This window comes from Acomys russatus, chromosome 3 (assembly GCF_903995435.1).
Source record: "Acomys russatus chromosome 3, mAcoRus1.1, whole genome shotgun sequence".
Taxonomy (NCBI): Eukaryota; Metazoa; Chordata; class Mammalia; order Rodentia; family Muridae; genus Acomys; species Acomys russatus.
In genome coordinates this window covers 59,348,376-59,368,055 of record NC_067139.1, presented here as the reverse complement: position 1 = coordinate 59,368,055, position 19,680 = coordinate 59,348,376, and the positions used below count along the sequence as shown (strand labels likewise).

Below are 19,680 nucleotides of genomic sequence, written 5' to 3'. Positions count from 1 at the left end.
GCAAACTGACACCATAACTGTTTTGCAGGTCTCCTGTTGAAAGAATTACTACCACTGACACTGACTGGTCTGCCTGTCTTCTCTGCAGTAAAGAACTTCCTTCAGAGGAGTTCATCTTCCACACGGTACCTTGTTAACTCAGGAGCCAGCTTTGTCCTTTGAGAACACAGCTCAGGCAGAGAGCACCTTAGCTGGAGGGTTGGGGTCATTTAATTACAGCAAGTACGCAGTTTTTCAGTCCTCATTTTCAGTGTCAATGAAATCTTGTGAAAAATAAAATATTCTGAATACAGGAACCATATTGTTAGATAATTGTGTTTTATATTATTTTATCATTCTCCTAATCAGCCCTAAATTTAAAAATAATCCTTTCCACTCCAGGTGTGGTGGTACATGCCTTTAATCCCAGGTAGAGGCAGACAGATCTCTGTGAGTTCAAGGCCAGCCTGGTCTACAAAGCAAGCCCAGGACAGCCAGGGCTATTGCACAAGAAATCTTATCTCAAAAAGCAAAGATCAAACAAAAATCCTACTCAAACTTCCTTTCTCCTCATCCCATCCTTCCTACTCCCAGCTACAGTTTACAATTACAATTTACAATTAATATCACACTTTACCCCCAATTTCTGAGAGAGAAAAAGATACTACCCATCATCAAAAAGCATCTCCACAAATCAAATCCTTCTTTCTGACAGTGTGAACTCTAGGGTTTCATGGAGCTCCAACTCTCCACCTGCCCAGCATTTGGACTGCGGGCGCATGCAAGCGTGGCTGGCTTTTTATGTGGGCACTAGGGATCTGAACTGAGGTGCGGGCGCATGCAAGCGTGCCTGACTTTTTATGTGGGCACTAGGGATCTGAACTGAGGTGCGGGCGCATGCAAGCGTGCCTGACTTTTTATGTGGGCACTAGGGGTCTGAACTGAGGTGCGGGCGCATGCAAGCGTGCCTGACTTTTTATGTGGGCACTAGGGATCTGAACTGAGGTGCGGGCGCATGCAAGCGTGACTGACTTTTTATGTGGGCACTAGGGATCTGAACTGAGGCCCTCATGCTTGTATGCCAAGCATCATACTAAATGAGGCGTCTTTCCCAGGCATGGACTTTCTTTCATTATTAACGTTTTGCTGATAAAATTAAACAAGTTTCATTTTAACATTTCCATACATCTGTGTCAGTGTACTTTGTTCATACCCCTACCTCCAGCAAAAGGGTCATGTGTTCTCTCTGTCTGTCTGTCTATCTTTTAAGACAGGGCTTCTCTGTGTAGCCTTGGCTGGCCTCAAACTCAAAACAATCTGCCTGCCTGCCTGAGTGCTACGATTACAGGAGTGCAGCACTGCACCTGGCTGGATCAAATTTTCTTAATGAGAGTAGCAGGAAGAAAGAAAAAGGAAAACCATTTAAATCTTTTCAAGTATCCTAACTTAAACTAATTTGAGTCCACTTACGCAGAAGGTGGTACCGGGGAGTAGGGTACTGCTGTTACAGGCCTGACCCTGCTGTTCTGTTGAAGAATGTAGACCACTTTGGGATTTTGGACTAGGGAAGTGGTTGAATACTATAAACAAGGCTTAACGGGGCATCCCAGTAGGAGTTTAAAAGACAACAGTGCTGAGATAAGTGTGAACTATAGAGGCCCAGTTCAAAGGTTTCAGAGGTGAACAATTATTATCAACTGGGATAGAGACCATTCTTGTGATATTTTAGCAAAGAAAGTGACTATGTTTTGCCCTTGTCCTAAGAATCTTTATAAAGCTAAATTTAAGAGTTTTAGACAAATTTCATTGGCAGAGGAGAGTTCATGGCAGCCTAATACTGACTCAGTCGGTTGTTATTTGTAATCACTCATATGCAGATCCATAATGAAAAAGATCAAACCAGGCAAAAAAAAAATGTACACTTTGAGGAGAAAAAGCACCAGAAAATTTAATGTTGGAGCCATGGTATGTGCTGAAAGAAATAAGGGGAAATGGAATAAGAGAGTAGTGCCATCCAGGCAAGACCTCCTCCTGATTATCCTGAAACTTGTGAAAAGTAAAGGCCTAAGGCAATGGTTCTCAACCTGTGGATGGAACCACCCTTCCACAGGGATGACATACCAGACATCCTGCATATGAGATGTTTACATTAAGATTCATAACAATAGCAAAATTAGTTATGAAGTAGCAACAAAAATAATTTCACGTTTGGGGATCACCACAACAAGGAACTGTATTAAAGGGTTGCATTGCAGCATTAGGAAGGTTGAGAAGCACTGGCCTAAAAGTCAACAGCAAAGTAAAGCTTGTGCAAATGTAATTCAAAAAGGGCCAAGGGGTCAGTCAGTTCCATCCCAAGCAGCAGTAGACCTTGGAAGCATCTGACACATCATTTTGGCTTTAGAATCAAGAAGGATAGAGGAGTAAAGAGGTCATGGAAACAGCATCCCCCAGAGGTTAAGGAAAGCCACTGAGGCCGGGTGCATGGCAGGCCCAGAGAGAACACGACCACGAAGCTGTGAAAGTGAAGCCTGTTTCTGAAGACCTCAGAATGTTGGAAATGCCAGCATCACGGACCATCTGCCGAAGAGAGCTGCAAACAGACAGCAAAAGCAGCAAAGGGAGAGATGCTGGAGTCAGCAAGGCTGGAAAGGGAAAGCCATCTGGGCCCTTTAACATCAGACACAGAACCACAGGGTCTGAAATTTGTCCTGCTAGGTTTCCATCTTTCTTGGCCCAGTATTTCCTCACTATTGCCCCTTTTCCTTCCTTTTGGAATAGTAATGTATGTTCCTTGTCAATGTAAACTAGAAGTATGTAATTTGATTTTTTATTTTTATAGGGGGTTACAATTAAGAGATTGCCTTGAGTCTCAGAAGAGACAAATTATTTCTTCTGTAAATTGCCTTGGTCATGGTGCTTTGTCACAGAGGTAGAAAAGAACTCTAAGACAAAATACAAAGATTAAAAGAAAAGGGGCAAGACAGGCATTGTAGCACACATCTTTATTCCCAGCACTAGGGGAAAGTAGGTTGATCTCTCTAAATATGAAGCCAGCCTGGTCTTCATAGTGAGTTTCAAGACAGCCAGGGTTACACAGTGAGACCCTGTCTCGAAAGAAAAAAAAGAAAAACCAAGGGTATTGCCTACATGTTTAAAGGATGCATAGGGAACTGTGGTGGAGCCTGTCTCTTCTAGATAGTCTTCCCAGCTGAATTCCACTTCTTCTACACCAGACCCAGGATCTGCAAAAGAGAGCAAAACGAAAAAAAGTTACATCTCTAAGTAAATTCAAGGTATACAAACAAACATACTGTAGGGCAAAGTAATTGATTTTATACACACGAAAAAAGCAATTTTTGTTTGTTTTTTGAGACAGGGTTTCTCTGTGTAGCCCTGGCTGTACTAGCTTTGTAGGCCAGGCTGGCCTCGAACTCACAGAGATCCACCTGCCTCTGCCTCCCAAGTGCTGGGATTACCACGCCTGGCAGCAATTTTTGTTTTAATGACAGGTTCCCTAAGTCAACTCAATTCAACACAAGTCATTTAATACAGTCTCTTTGCTAGATGTGGTGGTTTGAATAGGAATGGACACCATAGGCTCATATATTTGGATGTTTGGTCATTAGGGTATGGCACTACTTGACAGGGATTAGGAGGCTGGGGTGCGTGTGGCTTTGTTGGAGGTAATGTGTCACTGAGGATGGCCTTTGGGGTTTCAAAAACACAAGCCAGGCCTAGTCTCTTTCTCTTCCTGATGCCTGCAGATCCAGGTGTAAAACTCTAAGCTACCTCTCCAGCACCATGTCTGCCTACAGACATGCTGCCATGCTTCCCATCATGATGATAATGGACTATAAACCTCTCAAATTATAAGCCAGCCCCAGTTAAATGTTTTTCTTTATAAGAACTGCTATATCTCTTCATACCAATACAACACTGACAGTGGAGAAACAAATCTAAAGTTTATACAAATGGATTATATGAAACTAGTGTGACTATGAAACTATTCATATTACTTTGGACTCAAACATAGAGTACCTGTTGGCTATTCATGCTATTTGGCTATTTTCCTGCTGTGGACTTTCTTTCTAAACTTTGTATAAACTCTCAAGGCAGGAAAGTGGCCAGCCCCCTGGCTAAGGAGCTCCCACAGGCCCTTCCCCCAAGACCTCTGTATCATAAGAACAGCAGCATTCCAGCCTCTGTAACTCACAAAGGACAACTCCAGCCCCTCAATAGGGCCCTTCCCAGATTATGCTAATTTTGGGTGAAAAGACTGGGGAGGGGGGAACAATCCCCAAAACTCAGGATTTGAAATCCCACCAATCCTCACCCTGGAAATCTCTGCCCTAGAAAGCTCCACCCCCTAAGAAATCCTATATAAAAGCTGTGTCTGCTCAATTGTCTATTGTCCTCTCCTGAAAGCAGAGACAGCCAACCTCCCAGTAAATTTCTTCTATGAGATTTGCTGCCTGGTGGCTTGTGACTCATCAAAGAAGCCAAGAAGCCATAAAGAGAAAAAGGAAAGAAGTCAAGAAGTGGAGTGGGGCTGAGGCTCCTGAGCTCCTCAGCTCAGCTGGGGATACTCTCTCCTGGGAGCTGCACGGCCTCTGCTGAAGAGGCTTCCTCTCAGAGCTGTGTGGTTCCTGGGCTTCTACTAGGACACTGTCCCACCTCAGAGCTATGTGGTTCCTAGGCTTCCAAGTCCAAGGATGCCCTTTCATCTGAGCAGGAAGGTCAACAGTGTCTAATACCAACATTTAGGATTCTTAATAGACATTTCAAACTTAAACTGTGAATGTGATTCTGAATATTCTGCAACCAAGCAAAAATACTACTAGCCAGTATTTGTTTTATAAGATTTATTTATTATGTATACAGTGCTCTGTCTGCATGACGGAAGAGGGCATCAGAGAACACGGCGAAAACAGAGGAATACGAGAGCCAGAACAGATGAAATGTTGTGGAATGCTGTCTTCATGGCATGACATAGTCATTGCATTCATGAACTCACAGTAGTTGTGATTACCCATTTAAGAACTGCACAAGCCTGGGCCCATCAACATTCCATAACGGAGGAGAGATGGAACCATCTGTACCATTCCCCAAGAATCTATAAAGATAACGGTTGCCAGGGGAGGAAGAAACATTTTTTTCCAGTGGTGTAGCCAATGGTAAATTGACCAAGCTACTGTAAATAGTCTTTCACCACTGTTCTTCCTCCTCCTCTCCTCCTTTTTCCAGATAGGGTTTCTCTGTATAGCCTTGGCTGTCCTGGACTCTGTAGACCAAGCTGGCCTCAAACTCACAGAAATCTGCCTGCCTCTGCCTCCCAGAGTGCTGGGATTACAGGTGTGCACCACCATGCCCAGCTTCTTACCACTGCTCTTATAAGCAATGCTAATTAAACTCATTGGATCACCAATAAGAAAAAGGCATGAAAGTAAATAAGGAACTAGTTAGGAAGAGGAAGGAAACAACAGAATGTAATAGGGGGTGAATATGACCAAAATGTAGCATATACTTGTATGAAAATGGTCATATTCAAGTGAAACCTTTACTGTGTAGAATTAATATGCATGAATTAAGAAAAAATTAGAAAAAACATAAAAAACGGTATGGTCACTCTGGATAACAGTATGAGTTTTATCACTATGCCTGTATTTTTAAATTGCACTCAAGACTTTAGAATGCTCAGCCCCAAATGAAGCACCTATATCACACTACCTCCTCTCCAAGGCTCAGAGATGATCAAATTGTGACTTCATCAAGTACAAAACCTGTACAAAACCAAGCTGGCCAAAATTTCGGCACAGGTGCAGGAAGGACTCAGAAGTACCGTCAGCTAAACAACTACTGACAATTGATGGCTGCTGGAGGAGAGTCAGTTTCCTTTGGATGTAGCCCTTAATAGGTTACCATGTTCTAACAGATGGCCCTATATCCATGCACATAAAGGCAGTACAAAGTGGACTCACTGGAGTTAATTGGAAACAGTGGTTAGGGGCTTTGGAAGAGTTGGAGGAGAGGAAGTGGAGAATGGATCTGATCAAAACACATACTCTTATATAAAATTCTCAATCATAAAACAAAATTTAAAAATGAACTCCTGGCATTTTTTTTTCTCCCAAAATAGATTACTGTATCTACAACTATTGACAGCAATTTATTTGTGATAGCTAAAAATTTTTAAAAATCAAAATGTATGAAAAGATGAATAGATACAAGTGCAATACATTCATGAAATGTGACTCACAATACAAAGTAACAAGCTGTGACTGGCAAGATGGCTTAGCAGGTAAAGGCATTTGCTGACAAGTCTGATCATATGAGTTCAATTGTTAGGGATCACATGGGAGAAAAGAACTCTCCTAAGCTGTCCTATCATTTCTACATGTGTGCCATGCTGAGCTTACACAAATATACAGTTTTTAAAATTTTTATTTATTTAATCACTTTACGGCCAGATCCCAGCCCCTTGCCTCCCCTCCTCCCAGTCCTGCCTGCATTGTCCCCTCCCTTCACTGCCCTCTTTCTTCTCAAAGAAGGGGAGGCCCCTAAGGGTTACCAACCCACCCTGGCACCTCAAGTCACAGCAGGACTAAGTGCATCTTCTCCTACTGAGGCCAGACCAGGCAGCCTAGCTAGGGGAGGGGGATCCAAAGACATCCAACAGTCAGAGACAGCCCTTACTCCTGTTTTTAGGGTACCCACATATTGACCAGGCCGCACATCTGTTACATATATGTAGAAGGGTCTCAGTCCAGCCCATGCAAGCTCTTTGGTTAGTGGCTCTGTCTCTCTGAGTTCCCATGGACCCAAGTTAGTTTACTCTGTAGGTCTTCTTGTGGTGTCCTTGACTACTCTGGCTCCCCCAATCCTTCCTCCCACTCTTCCACAATACTTGCAGAACTCGGCCTATTGTTTGGCTGCACACACATACAAATTAATTGGATTTTTTTGACATGCAAGACTGTCAATTTCTAGTTCCATCCATTTGTCCACAAATTTCTGGATTTCCTTGTTTTTTATAGCTGAGTAGTGTTTTTTTATTGTATATTATAGTTTCATGAGATAAGAGAAACTGAGTGATGGAGAACATGGAACCCCGTGATATTATCTTTGCAACTTCTTATGAATTCATAAAGTATTTTAAAACAGTTATAGGGAGCTGGAGAGATGGCTCAGCAGTTAAAGAGCACTGTCTGCTCTTCCAGAGGACTTGAGTTCAATTCCCAGCAACCACATGGTGGCTCACAACCATCTAAAATGTGATCTGATGCCCTCTCCTAGCATGCAGGTGTACATACAAATAGAGCACTCATATACATTAAATAAATAAATAAATCTTTTAAAAACAGTTATAAAGTAATCATCAAAATTCAGAAAACAAGGTCTGTTCATAAGAACTTATTTTTTTCCAGCAAACAACAGTTATAGCTCTAATGCCACACTGTCATACCCAAGAGACGGCAGTGAAAAATGTAATTACTTCAAAAGGCCTCCAGTTCAGAGGCAGAAAAGACAAGTCAGACAAAGTAAAACATCCGCACTCTGGAGAAGGGATTTAGCAGAACCAATACCTGCATCAAGCTGCTGCTCCCCGTTCATCTCCACAGCACATGGGCTCTCTCTTCCCCAAATAACGAGTAGGCTGCAGTCTCTGCTATGTTATGAAGATGATCTGAAGTTTCAAGTTTCTGTCCAGTGGGCATCCAAGGGTCTAAACAAAAGTGTTAAAAGGTATGTTTTTAAGTTATCAACATGGCAAAATTCAAATGTATTTACTTATCCATAAGACAGCATTCGACTGGGTTGAGAAGCAAGAGAAAAGAAAATCACTTAGAAGAAATAAGATTACAGGGTAGGGGTAACACCTTTTCTGAATTTAAAATTTGTCTAGTGAGTACAGATATATGGATGTGTGTGTACAAAAGATTGTCAAATCCTTGATATCTAAGGACTACAATAAATTGTGACTGAAGCGATGACTCAATAGTTAAGAGCATTGACTACTGTCTATAGGACCCATGTTCAAGTCCCAGTACCCACATAATGGTTCCCAACCACGTGTAAACTCTAGCTCCAGGGGATCTGGATGCCTTCTAAGAACTGTATACTTAGTATCAGTGTATGTAAGGTATAGAGGGCTGAGGTCAATGTAATGTGTCTTACTCTATCACTTACCACTTTTTTTTTTTTTTTTTTTTTTTAAAGACTGGGTCCCCTGCTTCCCACCCAACCCTCTGGGTTCTACTTGTCTCACAAAACTTGGGAGTTTACTGATTTGGCTAGACTGACTGGCCAGCAGCCCAGAGATCCTCTTATTTCCACCCCTCCAATGCAGTGACTATAGATTTGTGCCACTGCACTTAAATTTTTTTCTTCTTCTTTTTTTAAAATGTGGGGCATTAGGAATCTAAACTCAGGTCCTTATGCTATAAATCAAGTCCTTTATTGACCAAGCCATCTCCTCAGCCCCTGCATACTTTACATAAGTAACTGTCATGACATGTAAAATAAAGTTCTAAAGCTTATTTTTTTTAATGGCACTTATACTGAAGGAGTCTATGCTGGCTGGATTTTGTCACCTTGACACAAACTAAAGTCACCCCAAAAAAGAAACCCACAACTGTGGGAAGGAGTAAGCTTTGTCACAGGTGGGAACAGTCTTGGCGGGCTTTACCCTTGGGGCACTCCATGAATACCTTGTGACAGACTGAGTGGAGCCATCCTGGGTCTGGAATTCAGGAAGCAGACCTGGGAACCCCACCTGGACTATTGTCTTTCTAATGGACCCTCACCGGGAGAAGGAGCTCCTTCCCACGTGACTGGGGGAGTTGGGGAAGAGAGAATAACAAAGTTGGCTGCAGAGAGAGCGTGCGGGGGGGCAGCGGACAAGCTGGATCAGCACGCACGCCAGAGAGACACCTAAGGATCTGTCCCGTGGAACGGCTACCAGAAGGTTCACTCTTTTGTCCCTTTAACCTTTTTCCTTCTTGTATAAGCTAGTTGGGTTGCATAATAAAGTTTAATTGCTAAAAAACAGAGTCAACACACAACTGAGGAACTTGTTCCATCAGGCTGGCCTGTTGGCATAGTAGGGCATCATCTTTTCTTCATTAGCAACTGACACTGGAGAGCCCAGCCTACTGTGGGCAGTACTATCCCTGAAAGCAAGGTGAGTGTCACAAAGGAAAGCTAGTTAGCAACATTCTTCCATGATCTCTGCTTCAGCTCCTGCCTTTAGGTTCCCACTTGAATTCCTGCCCTGCCTTCCCTCACTGGTGGATTGTGATTTGGAAGTGCAAGCCAGATAAGTCCTTTTTCTACCAAGGTGATTTTCGTCGTGGTTTTATTAAGTAACAGAAAAGAAAACTAGTACTGAAACTTCTATATTAGTTTTTTGTTGCTATGATAAAATACCATGATCAAGCCAATTCACAGAAGCATAAGTTTATTTGGGCTTATGGTCCCAGGGGAATAAGAGTCCATTATGGTGGGGAGGCATATCAGCATGAAGCAGGCCTGGTGTCAGAAGCAGGAAGCTGTGTGAACACTTCAACTACAAGCAGCAGTCTTGGGGTAAGGGGGCACACAACATGACAGATACAGGACAGACAGAACAAACAGACTGGAAGTGGAAGTGAGGCAAGGATATAAACTCTCAAAGCGCACCCCCCAGAGACATACTTCTTTAAATAAGACTGTACTACCTCTCTGAACAGTGCTGCCAACTGGGGGACCGTATGTTCAATGCCTGAACCTATGTGGCCCCAACACTGGTAAATAGTATTTAAAATTAATACTACCTATATAAACCACTGATATGTTATTTAAGAAAGCTTGCTGGGTGAAGGAGTGGCACACAACTTTAATCCAAGCACTTAGGAGGCAAAGTCACATGGATCTCTGTGAGTTTGACACTAGGCTGGTTTACAGAGTGAGTTCCAAGACAGCCAGAGCTACTGAGAAACCCTGTTTGGGAGTTGTTGGGGTAGAAAAGAAAGAAAGCTCTATGCAACAACAGGAATGGTATTATGAGCTGCCACAGAATTCTTTCTATTTACTCAATTATTTACTTAGCATATCCTGACATACCATATTCTGGGTAACAAATATTATAGGTTAAGAGAAATAATAGGGGGGACCCGGGGGAAAGCATGCCCCCGTTGTTCTACAATGCAGTGTAAGTAGATGGCAAATAAACCCCTATAATACATTTGATGAAAACAAATGTTACTGGAAAAGCTAAGCGAGGTGGGAGGCTAGAAAGTGCTGCTTTCAATTAGGCGATCAAAGTGTCAGTGTAGAGGACACGAGCCAACAACTGAGGGGAAGTGAAAGAAAAATATATGAAACCTGTAGGAACAAGAAGAACAACAAGAAGCTGGATCAGGAACTTGTGTGGATGTTAGAGGACACAGTGGCTGGAAAAGAATGATACCGGGCGAGGACACTAGGATATAAACTCAAGAAAACTTCAGGGGAAAAAAAAGAAAGAAAGAAAATTTCAGGAGCTTATAGGCACAATGGTCCCAGTGGCACATGCTTTTAATATCCAGCATTTGGAAGGCAAAGGCAGGAGGATCTCTTTGAGCTCCAGGACAGCCAGGGCTTTATAGTGAGCCATGTATCAAAAACAAAAACAAAAACATGTAGGCTACTATGAAGATTTTGGCTTTGGGGACAACACTGGCGAATTATGAGCAGGAAAGGGACATAATACATAATCTGACCTTTTAAAGGAGATACCCTGTGGCTATGTTGAGTGGTGTTGAAAGACTAGAAACAAAGCAGAAACAGAAAAATCCATTTAAAGTCCCTGGGAGAGTCCTGGTGAGAGACAGTGGTGTCAAGGCTGAGGACAGGACCAGTGAAAACACTGAGAGGAGTAAAGATGGATAAGAACACATTTTGGGCCTAAACAACTGGAAGGATGGAACTGTCACAAAGACTGGAAATTTGTAAAGAAGAGTAGTTTGGGTAAGAAACAACATGAATCCCAAAGAAAATTAGGAAAATGTGCCTGTCTGTTCTGTAAAGCTTTATTCTTTTTGCTTCCAAGGAAACGTTGACAGTTAACAGAAATGGAATTATATGCCTATTTAATGTATAGTATTTTTTTTTATTTATAAGTTATTTTCATATGCCATGCTTCACCTAAGTATACTAAAGGCTCCCTTTTTTCAATCTAGAACAGGGTTGATCTTGAGGGAGGGGGTTACTTCAGTTTTTTGTTTGTTTTTTGTTTTTAACCTAGTCCGTTTTCCTGTCAGCTTCACTTTCTCCAAATGTGCTAATCAACCATGAAGGTATTTCTCCATGCTAATCAGTAATTTATACTAACTTTAAAGATCTATCATTTTTACTTTATGTGTTTGGGTATTTTGCTTGCATCTATGTCTATGCACCACTTGTGTTCCTGGTGCCACAGCGGCTAGAAGGCAACACTAGAGTCCCTGGAACTGGAGTCATAGACATTTGTAAGCTGCCATTGAGGTGCTGGGAATCGAACTTGAGTCCTAGAGCAGTCAGTGGTGCTCTTACTGCTAAGCCATCTTTCCAGGGTCTACGTTAACTTTTCATGCCTCAATTTTGATGTAATTTTCTAATAAGGGCCATTTAATGTCAAAATTTCTAAGTTTTAATACACACTCAAATATCTCAGGCATAAATACTATATTAACTATATAATAAGAATATTGGAAATCTAGTTCTGATCAACTTGTAAGTCCCTGGTTCACAACTATTAAGTATGACTACTTGACAACCATTTCCACAGCAATTACTAATATGTACCTACTTCTGGGCAGTTACCAAGATTATTAAATTATGATTTTGAAATTTCTTTTCACTGTATCAAAAGACTGCCTGTCTGGACAGAGAGGAGACAGACATGGCCCATAGGAAAATAACAGTTTATAAAAGTAAAATGGAAATCCCCTTATTAGGATGAGGTGTTTAATTTTAATTTTGGGTATGTTAATTAGGTGAGCCAAAGAGGGCTTTTGATTGCTGGACTTCGATGCGTTGATAGCTGCACCTTTGTAGACAGGCTCAGGTTGAGGAAGTGGCCAGATCAGAAAACAGACCTTGGTGGCCAGCTTTAGGAATGTAATCTAATGGTTTTTAGCAAGGTAGACGGAATGGGGGAGAAGGGCAAAGCCTGCCAGCACCATTCTCACCACATTCCAGCTGGCCAGAGTCCCTTCAAAAATTACATAATTTTAAATTCTAATATTAGTGACTATACTGGTAATGTTGTCATGCTTTACAGAAAATGTTCTCCACAAAGCTTTCATTTTTTTGTTTTTAAAAATAATGTTACAACCATAGCTCATTTTTAAGTTTTAGACAATATTATAACTGAAAAAGATGTCTGAGTCATAAAAAAAAGCTATCAAGAATTGAAATTTTCATTCTTTGTAAACAAACACAAAAGGTCCTTAATATCCCTTCAAGAGGAAACAAGTGCTGCCTGTAACACTCTTCCGATCCCTGCTTCAAAGCCAGTTGTTCGGTAGGAAACTATTCTGAAGGGCAAGAGTGATGCTTAATTTGTTGTACTTAAACTGTTTACAATAAACTGAGTTGGCCAAAGCACAGCCTATGGTGCAGGACAAACATCAAAAAAGTAAAATCAACTCAAAGAACACATCTGAGGCCACAGTGTTAGTTAGTTTCTGTACTCTTGACACAAACCTAACAAATCTGAGAAAAGGAACCTCATCAGACTGGCCTATAGAGCATGCATGTGGGAATTTTCTTTCTTTATTTTTATTGTTTTAGTTTGAGGTTTTTGAGACAGGGTCTTACTATGCAGCCTTGGCTGTCCTGGAACTCATAGAATCTGCCTGCCTTTGCCTCCTGAGTCCTGGGATTAAAGGTATGGGACATCATTGCAGATCATTTTTGTTTTGTTGCGGGGTTTTAGTGCATTTTCTTGATTACAAAGGCTGGTGGTAGCACATGCCTTTAATCCCAGCACTCGGGAAGCAGAGGCAGGCGGATATCTGTGAGTTCAAGGCCAGCCTGGTCTACAGAGCGAGTTCTGAGATAGCCAAAGCTATTACACAGAGAAACTCTGTCTTGAAAAACCAAATAAACAAATAAATAAGCAAACAAAAGGCTGTGGTGGCTGGACACCTTTAGTCCCAGCACTCAGCGAGGTAGAGGCAGGAAACTGCTGTGCTGACACCAGTGGGCAGCTGTGGGAGGGCCCAGTCCACTTTGCATGGTGTTACCCCTGGATAGGTGGCTAGGAAAGAAAGTTGAACAAGCCAGTAAGCAGCTTTCCTCTGTCTGTAGTTCCTGCTCTACTTTTGTCTGAGTTTCTTTGAGTTTCTGTATTGACTTCCCTCAATGATCAACTGTGATCAGGACATATAAACGAAAAAAAATCTTTCCCTCCTTATTTTTGGTTATGGTATTTCTCACAACAGAAAGCAAACTGGGGCAGATATTAACATTTTTTCTCAAATTCTTACAGGATGCTAAATAAATACAATATTGTTTTCTATTAAGGCATAAAAAAGTAAAAAAACAAAAATCAAAAAACAATGCAATAGTTTAAGATCAAATTAAGTTCCCCCAAAAGGATAGTTGAAGATTTTGGGGGTTTCTATTGTTCTTATTACTATTGTTAGAGATGGGATCTCTCTATATTACTAAAGCTGGCCTAGAACTCACCATGTAGTCCTGGGTGGCTTTTAATTTGGAATGATGTTGCTTTCTCTGCCTCTCCATAGCTGAAATTATAGCACCTGTTTTGAAGATGACTGGTCACAATCCAATGACAGAAAGAAAGAGACTCTCAGCACTTTCTACCCTGGAAACCAAAATCCCGTACTTGGAAGTGTCTTTTTGTTTGTGTCTGTGTATGTTTTTTTGTTTTTCAAGATAGTGTTTTTCTGTGTAGCCCTGGTTGTCCTGGAACTCACTCTGTAGACCAGGCTGACTTTGAACTTAGAGATCTGCCTGCCTCTGCCTCTTGAGTGCTGGGATTAAGGTGTGCACCACCACTGTCTAGCCTTGGAAGGCTCTTTTTAAAAATAATTTATTTACTTTCATTTTATGTGTATTAGTGTGCAGGTGTCAGATCCCTTGGGCTGGAGTTACAGACAGGTGTGCACTGACATGTGGGTACTGGGAATTGAACATAGGTCCTTTGGAAAAGAAGATAGTGCTCTTAACCACTGAGCCATCTCTCCAGTCCCTGGAGGGGTCTTAATAATGACAAACCTAACCACCAAAAAATCTTCATCTTACTTCAAACTTCTCTCAAAATAATCTTTGTAAGATTTAATCCCAACACTCACGAGGCAGAGGTAGGAGGATATCTTAATTCGAAGCCAGCCTGGTCTACAGAGAGTTCCAGGACAGACAGGGCTACATAGAGAAACATCATTGGGGGGGATGGGGGGAGGACGAGGAGGAGGAAAAGAAAGAAAAAAAAATCAATAAGCAACTCAAACATCAGAGTACAGACTACGTTTCTTCTTCTTGATCTTCAACAAAATATCAATTAAGTTCAGACTGCTAAAAACAAAAACAAACAAACAAACAAAATTACATTACTAAACAGTCTTGAGAATATAATGGAATAAAAATGCTCTAATTTGCTGTAATAAAGACAGACTATGACTGAAAGCAATATGGAGAAGAAAGGGTTTATTGTATCTTACAGTTTACAGTCTCTCATGCAGACAAATGGCCCTAGGGGACCTATGCTGTACAGAACCTACTCCCCATGTGGCCTTCTGACCTCCACATGTAAGCCATGGCACACAGAACAAACACACACACATCACACTGTTGAGTTTAACAAAATGTTAGCACTTGCCATTTAAGTATGGAGACTAGAGTTCAGATCTCCTGAACCATGTAAGAACCAAGTGGGCATGATGTCCAACTATAATTCCAGCACTCAGAAGGCAGGGACAGAGGACGCTGAAGCAACCAGACTAGATACATCAGTGATCTCTGGGTGATCCTGCCTCAAAAAATGTGGTAGACAACTATCTAGGCTGGCTCCTGATAACGATCTTAAACCTCCTCATACACACGTGTACAAATGCACACACACACACACAAACACATCCATGCATAAACAAATCAAACACATAAAAATAATTTTTATCTTTTTAAAAAATATTTATTTATTTATTTATTTATTTATTTATTATGTATACAGTGCTCTGCCTGCATGTACACCTGCAGGCCAGAAGAGGGCATCAGATCACATTATAGATGGTTGTGAGCCACCATGTGGTTGCTGGGAATTGAACTCAGGACCTCTGGATGAGAAGTCAGTGCTCTGAACCTCTGAATCATCTCTCCAGCCCTACAAATAATTTTTAAATGACTATCTCTCTAAAATTAAAGTTGCAACCTTAATATAAGCATGTATGTATCCTTTCTATTAAGACATAGTCTAAGTGGGTCTATCATTTGGTCACAGGAAAAGCAGCTGTGAAACAGTATTGCTTACCAATTAAAAAAATAAAACAATAGGCTTTATACATAGTAGCCTTCAACACTCAAATTTCATTAGCTTGGAAAGATTATTTTGCCACTTGGGTTTCCTATATAGTGGCAGTGCTTTAGAAAATTCTTATGTTCTTGGCCCTCTACAAGAAAGTAGATCACAGGAAGCAGGTCCTTGGAGGGCCCTTACCTGTCATGGTAGTGGGCACATGTGGCAAAGACTATTTATTCATTTACCTCTCCCATGTACCCCACTGCTATGATATTCTGCCCAAGTACATGCAACCAAGCTACCATGGGCTGAACCCCTGAAACAGTGAGCCTGACCAAACCCTTTCTCATTTAAGCTTTTTTAAAATCAGACATTCTGAGATCAGGGACTGACTCTGACATGAACTCTGGTGCCCCATATTTGACCACTTCCCCTTGGTGGGGAGGCCTGGTGGCACTCAAAGAAAGAATAAGCAGGCTACCAAGATGAGACTTGATAGCCTATGACCATATAGTGGGGGAGGAGGGCCCCCTTGGTGATAGACCTAAGGGAGGGAAATAGGGTGAAAGCGGGAGGGAAGGAGGAATGGGAAGATACAAGTGATGGGATAACAATTGAGTGGTAATTTGAATAAATTAATTAAATTTTCAAAAAAGAGAAAAAAAATCAAAGGAAAAAATAAAATCAGACATTCCATAATAATGGTGAAAAAACTAACTTGTTTATCTATAAGGTCATTAAAACATTTTTTTTAACAGAATATCTATTAAGGTAGAGTAAGATGGCCTGTTTGGGAATGTCTTCCATGTAATTCATATTCAAAAGTGGTTCTCAGTCATTTCTAACAAGATTTAAAGGCGCTTCTAGGTAATCCTAACAAGTAGACTTTCCAACCAAAAACTTTCCATATTAGGAAACCTTTTCTAGGCCTGGCATGGTGGTGTATGCCTTTAGTTCCAGCACTCAGGAGGCAGAAACAGGTGTGAGGCCAGGCAGCCAGACCTACATAGTGAGACCCTAACTTAAAAAAAAAAAAAAACATCACTCCAACATCCTTCCCTTTACAAAAAGGAAACTGAACCGCTCTCTAATGAGACGTTGCACTGAGCAAAGGTAAACTCCTTCCAATCATAGAGAAACCAGCATTGGTTTTGGGCTCTAAACACTTAGACATGTTCTCATTTCATTTTCACAAGTCTAAAGCAAGCATTGTATAATAATAGGTTTATAACTAGAAAGCCAAGGCTCCAGCAAAACCATGAAGCCTACTCAGAATTCAAGTCTGACTCCGAAATGCAAGCATCTTCCATATGCTATTTCAGTTATTTCCAACCATGACTGAGAATAACAACAGCACACATGTTTTTCTCTATCCTATGCACTCAAATGACCTGCCTACTCCAAGAGTTTTCAGAATATTATCGTTGCAATACAGGAATTGTTTAACCCCTGGGTTTTTCTCCATCAGTGTTTCCTGGAATTTACAATAAACTCACCATTCCTTTATCTCACAACTACTGACTAAAAATCACCAGTGCAAAATATGAAAATTTCCTAAAATGCATTTATACCTTAAGTAATTTATCTTATTCCTGTTTATAGAAAGCTTTTTTTAGTTCTAAGACTCACAAAGAGAACTCAAGAGTTGAGATGAAGAAAAGGTTTTATATTTATTTTTTTAATCTGTAGAAATTAAAGATTTTCTTCAAGTATACACAAATCATAGAAGCATTATCAGTAAATGTAACCTTATCAACACAGAGCACAGATAATCATATTATAATACCATAGATAATATGTAACTGGTTTCTTTTTAAGTCTTATGCATTTTAATCTTATATGTTTACACCATTTAATAAGCTCTGTGTATGAATGTCAAAAAAAAAAACCATAAGAACCCCTGGTACTACAGTTGGGATACAGCTCAAGAGTGGTGTGCTTGCCCAGCATTCAAAGACTCATGTTTAAGCAAAAGCACTACAAAATATACACACAATAAGAATGGGGGCATGGATAGAATTACTGCCAAGAAGATCACTAAATAAAACTACATGTGTGTAAACTAGACAGAGAAACACAAGAAACATGACAAAGGCAATGAAGCCTTTGAAAAATTATAACTCCTCAATTATCAAATAAAAACATATTGAAATGATTAAATTCTTTTTTAAAAAACTAACAAAATACAAAGGAAATTTTGTTATTAAAAATGTAAATATTTCCTACTACCATTCCCAAATCCTAAACCACAGTTTTGTAAGTAAAGCATCTGAAACCTGCTCTATGAATTGCTGTGTCATGATTTTTTATTATAATGATAGCAAAAAATTTTTCCATCTGTTTCCACTGGTAAGCCTTAAATGGAGACAGGACAACCCACTCATAAAACTTGCTAAGTATAACTTCTACATTTCATTGATTTGTACTCAAAGTGATAAAAGTGGTCATTATTTTACCCTCTAAATGAAAGAAACTATTTCACAGAGAGTATTGGAGAAAAACAAAACAAAACAAAACAAAAAACACAGATAACCCTAAAAAGCTAAACTAACACTTGGGTACAATCAGTGATATGAGCAACTGAGTTGTTCACACCTGACCAGAGAAAGCTTTCTGCTAAATTTACCTTTCTACCAAAAAGAAAAAAGAAATCATGATATTAAATATAAGAACTATGCCACCAAATTAAAAATAATCCAGACAACAGGTTCCTCGTGAAGTATTGAATTTATTCAAAATGAAAAAGGCATTTACTGTATTTACAGACGCAAAACAAACTACACCTCTGACGACTTGCCAGTGGTTTACCATATAAAAAGATGATAGTTTTCTCAATTAAGATATATTTATGATTTCCAGAATAAGGATAAAATTAAATCCTTAAATGTATGATCTGTCATATATCAGCATCCTCACAAATTACTGAAGCATAAATAAATAAATGTATGTGTGTAACTGATTTTAGAATACAAGTAAAAAAAATCTCTTCCTATAAATAATTTGTATTTGACAGACCTGGGTATGTAACTGAGTTGTTTGCCTAGCACATACAAAACCATGGTCTGAATCCCCAGCACTATAGTTGGAGTGTGGTAGCTATGATCCTAACACTAAAGAAGCAAAAAGAGTAGAAATTCAGGGCCACAATGCATTGGTGTCATCTGGACTACAAGACTGTCTGCAAGAGGGAGATCAAAAAAAGTTGCTGCTAGTTTGTTTGTTTCTAATACTATATTTTGAAATAATAAGTCTGGCTTACTATTTACTAGGCACTCGAGAGGCAGAGGTAGGCAGGTATCTGAGTTTGAGGCCACTCAGGTCTACAAAGTGAGTTGGAAGGAAGGAAAAAAAGAACAGAGGGGGGAAGGAGGAAAAGGAAGACAAAAAAGAAAGAAATGAAGGAAGGAAAAAAAAGAAATGAAGGAAGGAAGCAGAATCAGTAAGAGTGTAGAATTGGTTTTTTAAACTGTAAATTCTAATAATTAATAGTGGTTTTAAATTACATAATTTTTTAATATAAACATTCTAAGAAATTTTTACAAGTTGAGTATCTTTTCATCTGAGATGCCTGGCATTAGAAGTGTTTTAAATTTTAGATTCTAGGATATTTGCATAGACTTTGCCAGTGAGCATCCCTAACGAACAATTCAAATTAGAGATGCTCAGTGTGTATAACTAAGTATGTTACTTTATTTACTCTTGCCAGAATGTTCTCATCAGCTGGTTACTTTTAGATAATAACTACTTTAATCACTTCAAGAAGGAACACTGTTTATTTATAAAGGATCTTCTTTAAATAAACTGCTCTGATGTAAGGGAAAAACAAAGCCGACATCTGAGTGATCACTGAACAATGCAATATATTTTATCCACCCCATCAATATTTGAAATAACTCCCATTTCAAAGGTCAAGGAATGAAATGGAAAAAAAAAAAAAAAAAAAAAGGTCAAGGAATGGAGATCTGAGTAAATTTTATTATTTCCTTTACACACAACTCATAAATGAAAGACAAATTCAAAACCTAAATTCTTTCGGAACCATACTAATCTACTGGCAATCCAAAAAAGAAAACAAGAAAAAGCCAGGAGTGGTGATGGATGCCTTTAATCGAGCACTTGGGAGGCAGAGGAAAGCAGATCATTGTGAGTTTGAGGCCAGCCTGGTCTACAAAGGGAGACCAGGACAGCCAAGAGAACCCTGTCTCGAAAAACCAAAA

The 19,680-nt window shown here is 40.0% G+C and overlaps 1 protein-coding gene across 3 annotated transcripts in view; it reads right to left on the bottom strand.

Annotated features, from left to right (window-relative positions):
* Sfmbt1 (Scm like with four mbt domains 1) overlaps positions 1-19,680 on the bottom strand; it is a 97,978-nt gene that overhangs the window by 42,769 nt on the left and 35,529 nt on the right. For all 3 annotated transcript variants that reach the window (XM_051140878.1, XM_051140863.1, XM_051140871.1), the window contains exons 2-3: positions 7,566-7,705; positions 3,130-3,224 (exon numbers count right to left, since the gene is read on the bottom strand). In XM_051140878.1, coding sequence (XP_050996835.1) covers positions 3,130-3,224; positions 7,566-7,593 — 123 coding nt within the window. In that variant the 5' untranslated portion in view covers positions 7,594-7,705. The remainder of the gene's footprint in view (positions 1-3,129; positions 3,225-7,565; positions 7,706-19,680) is intronic.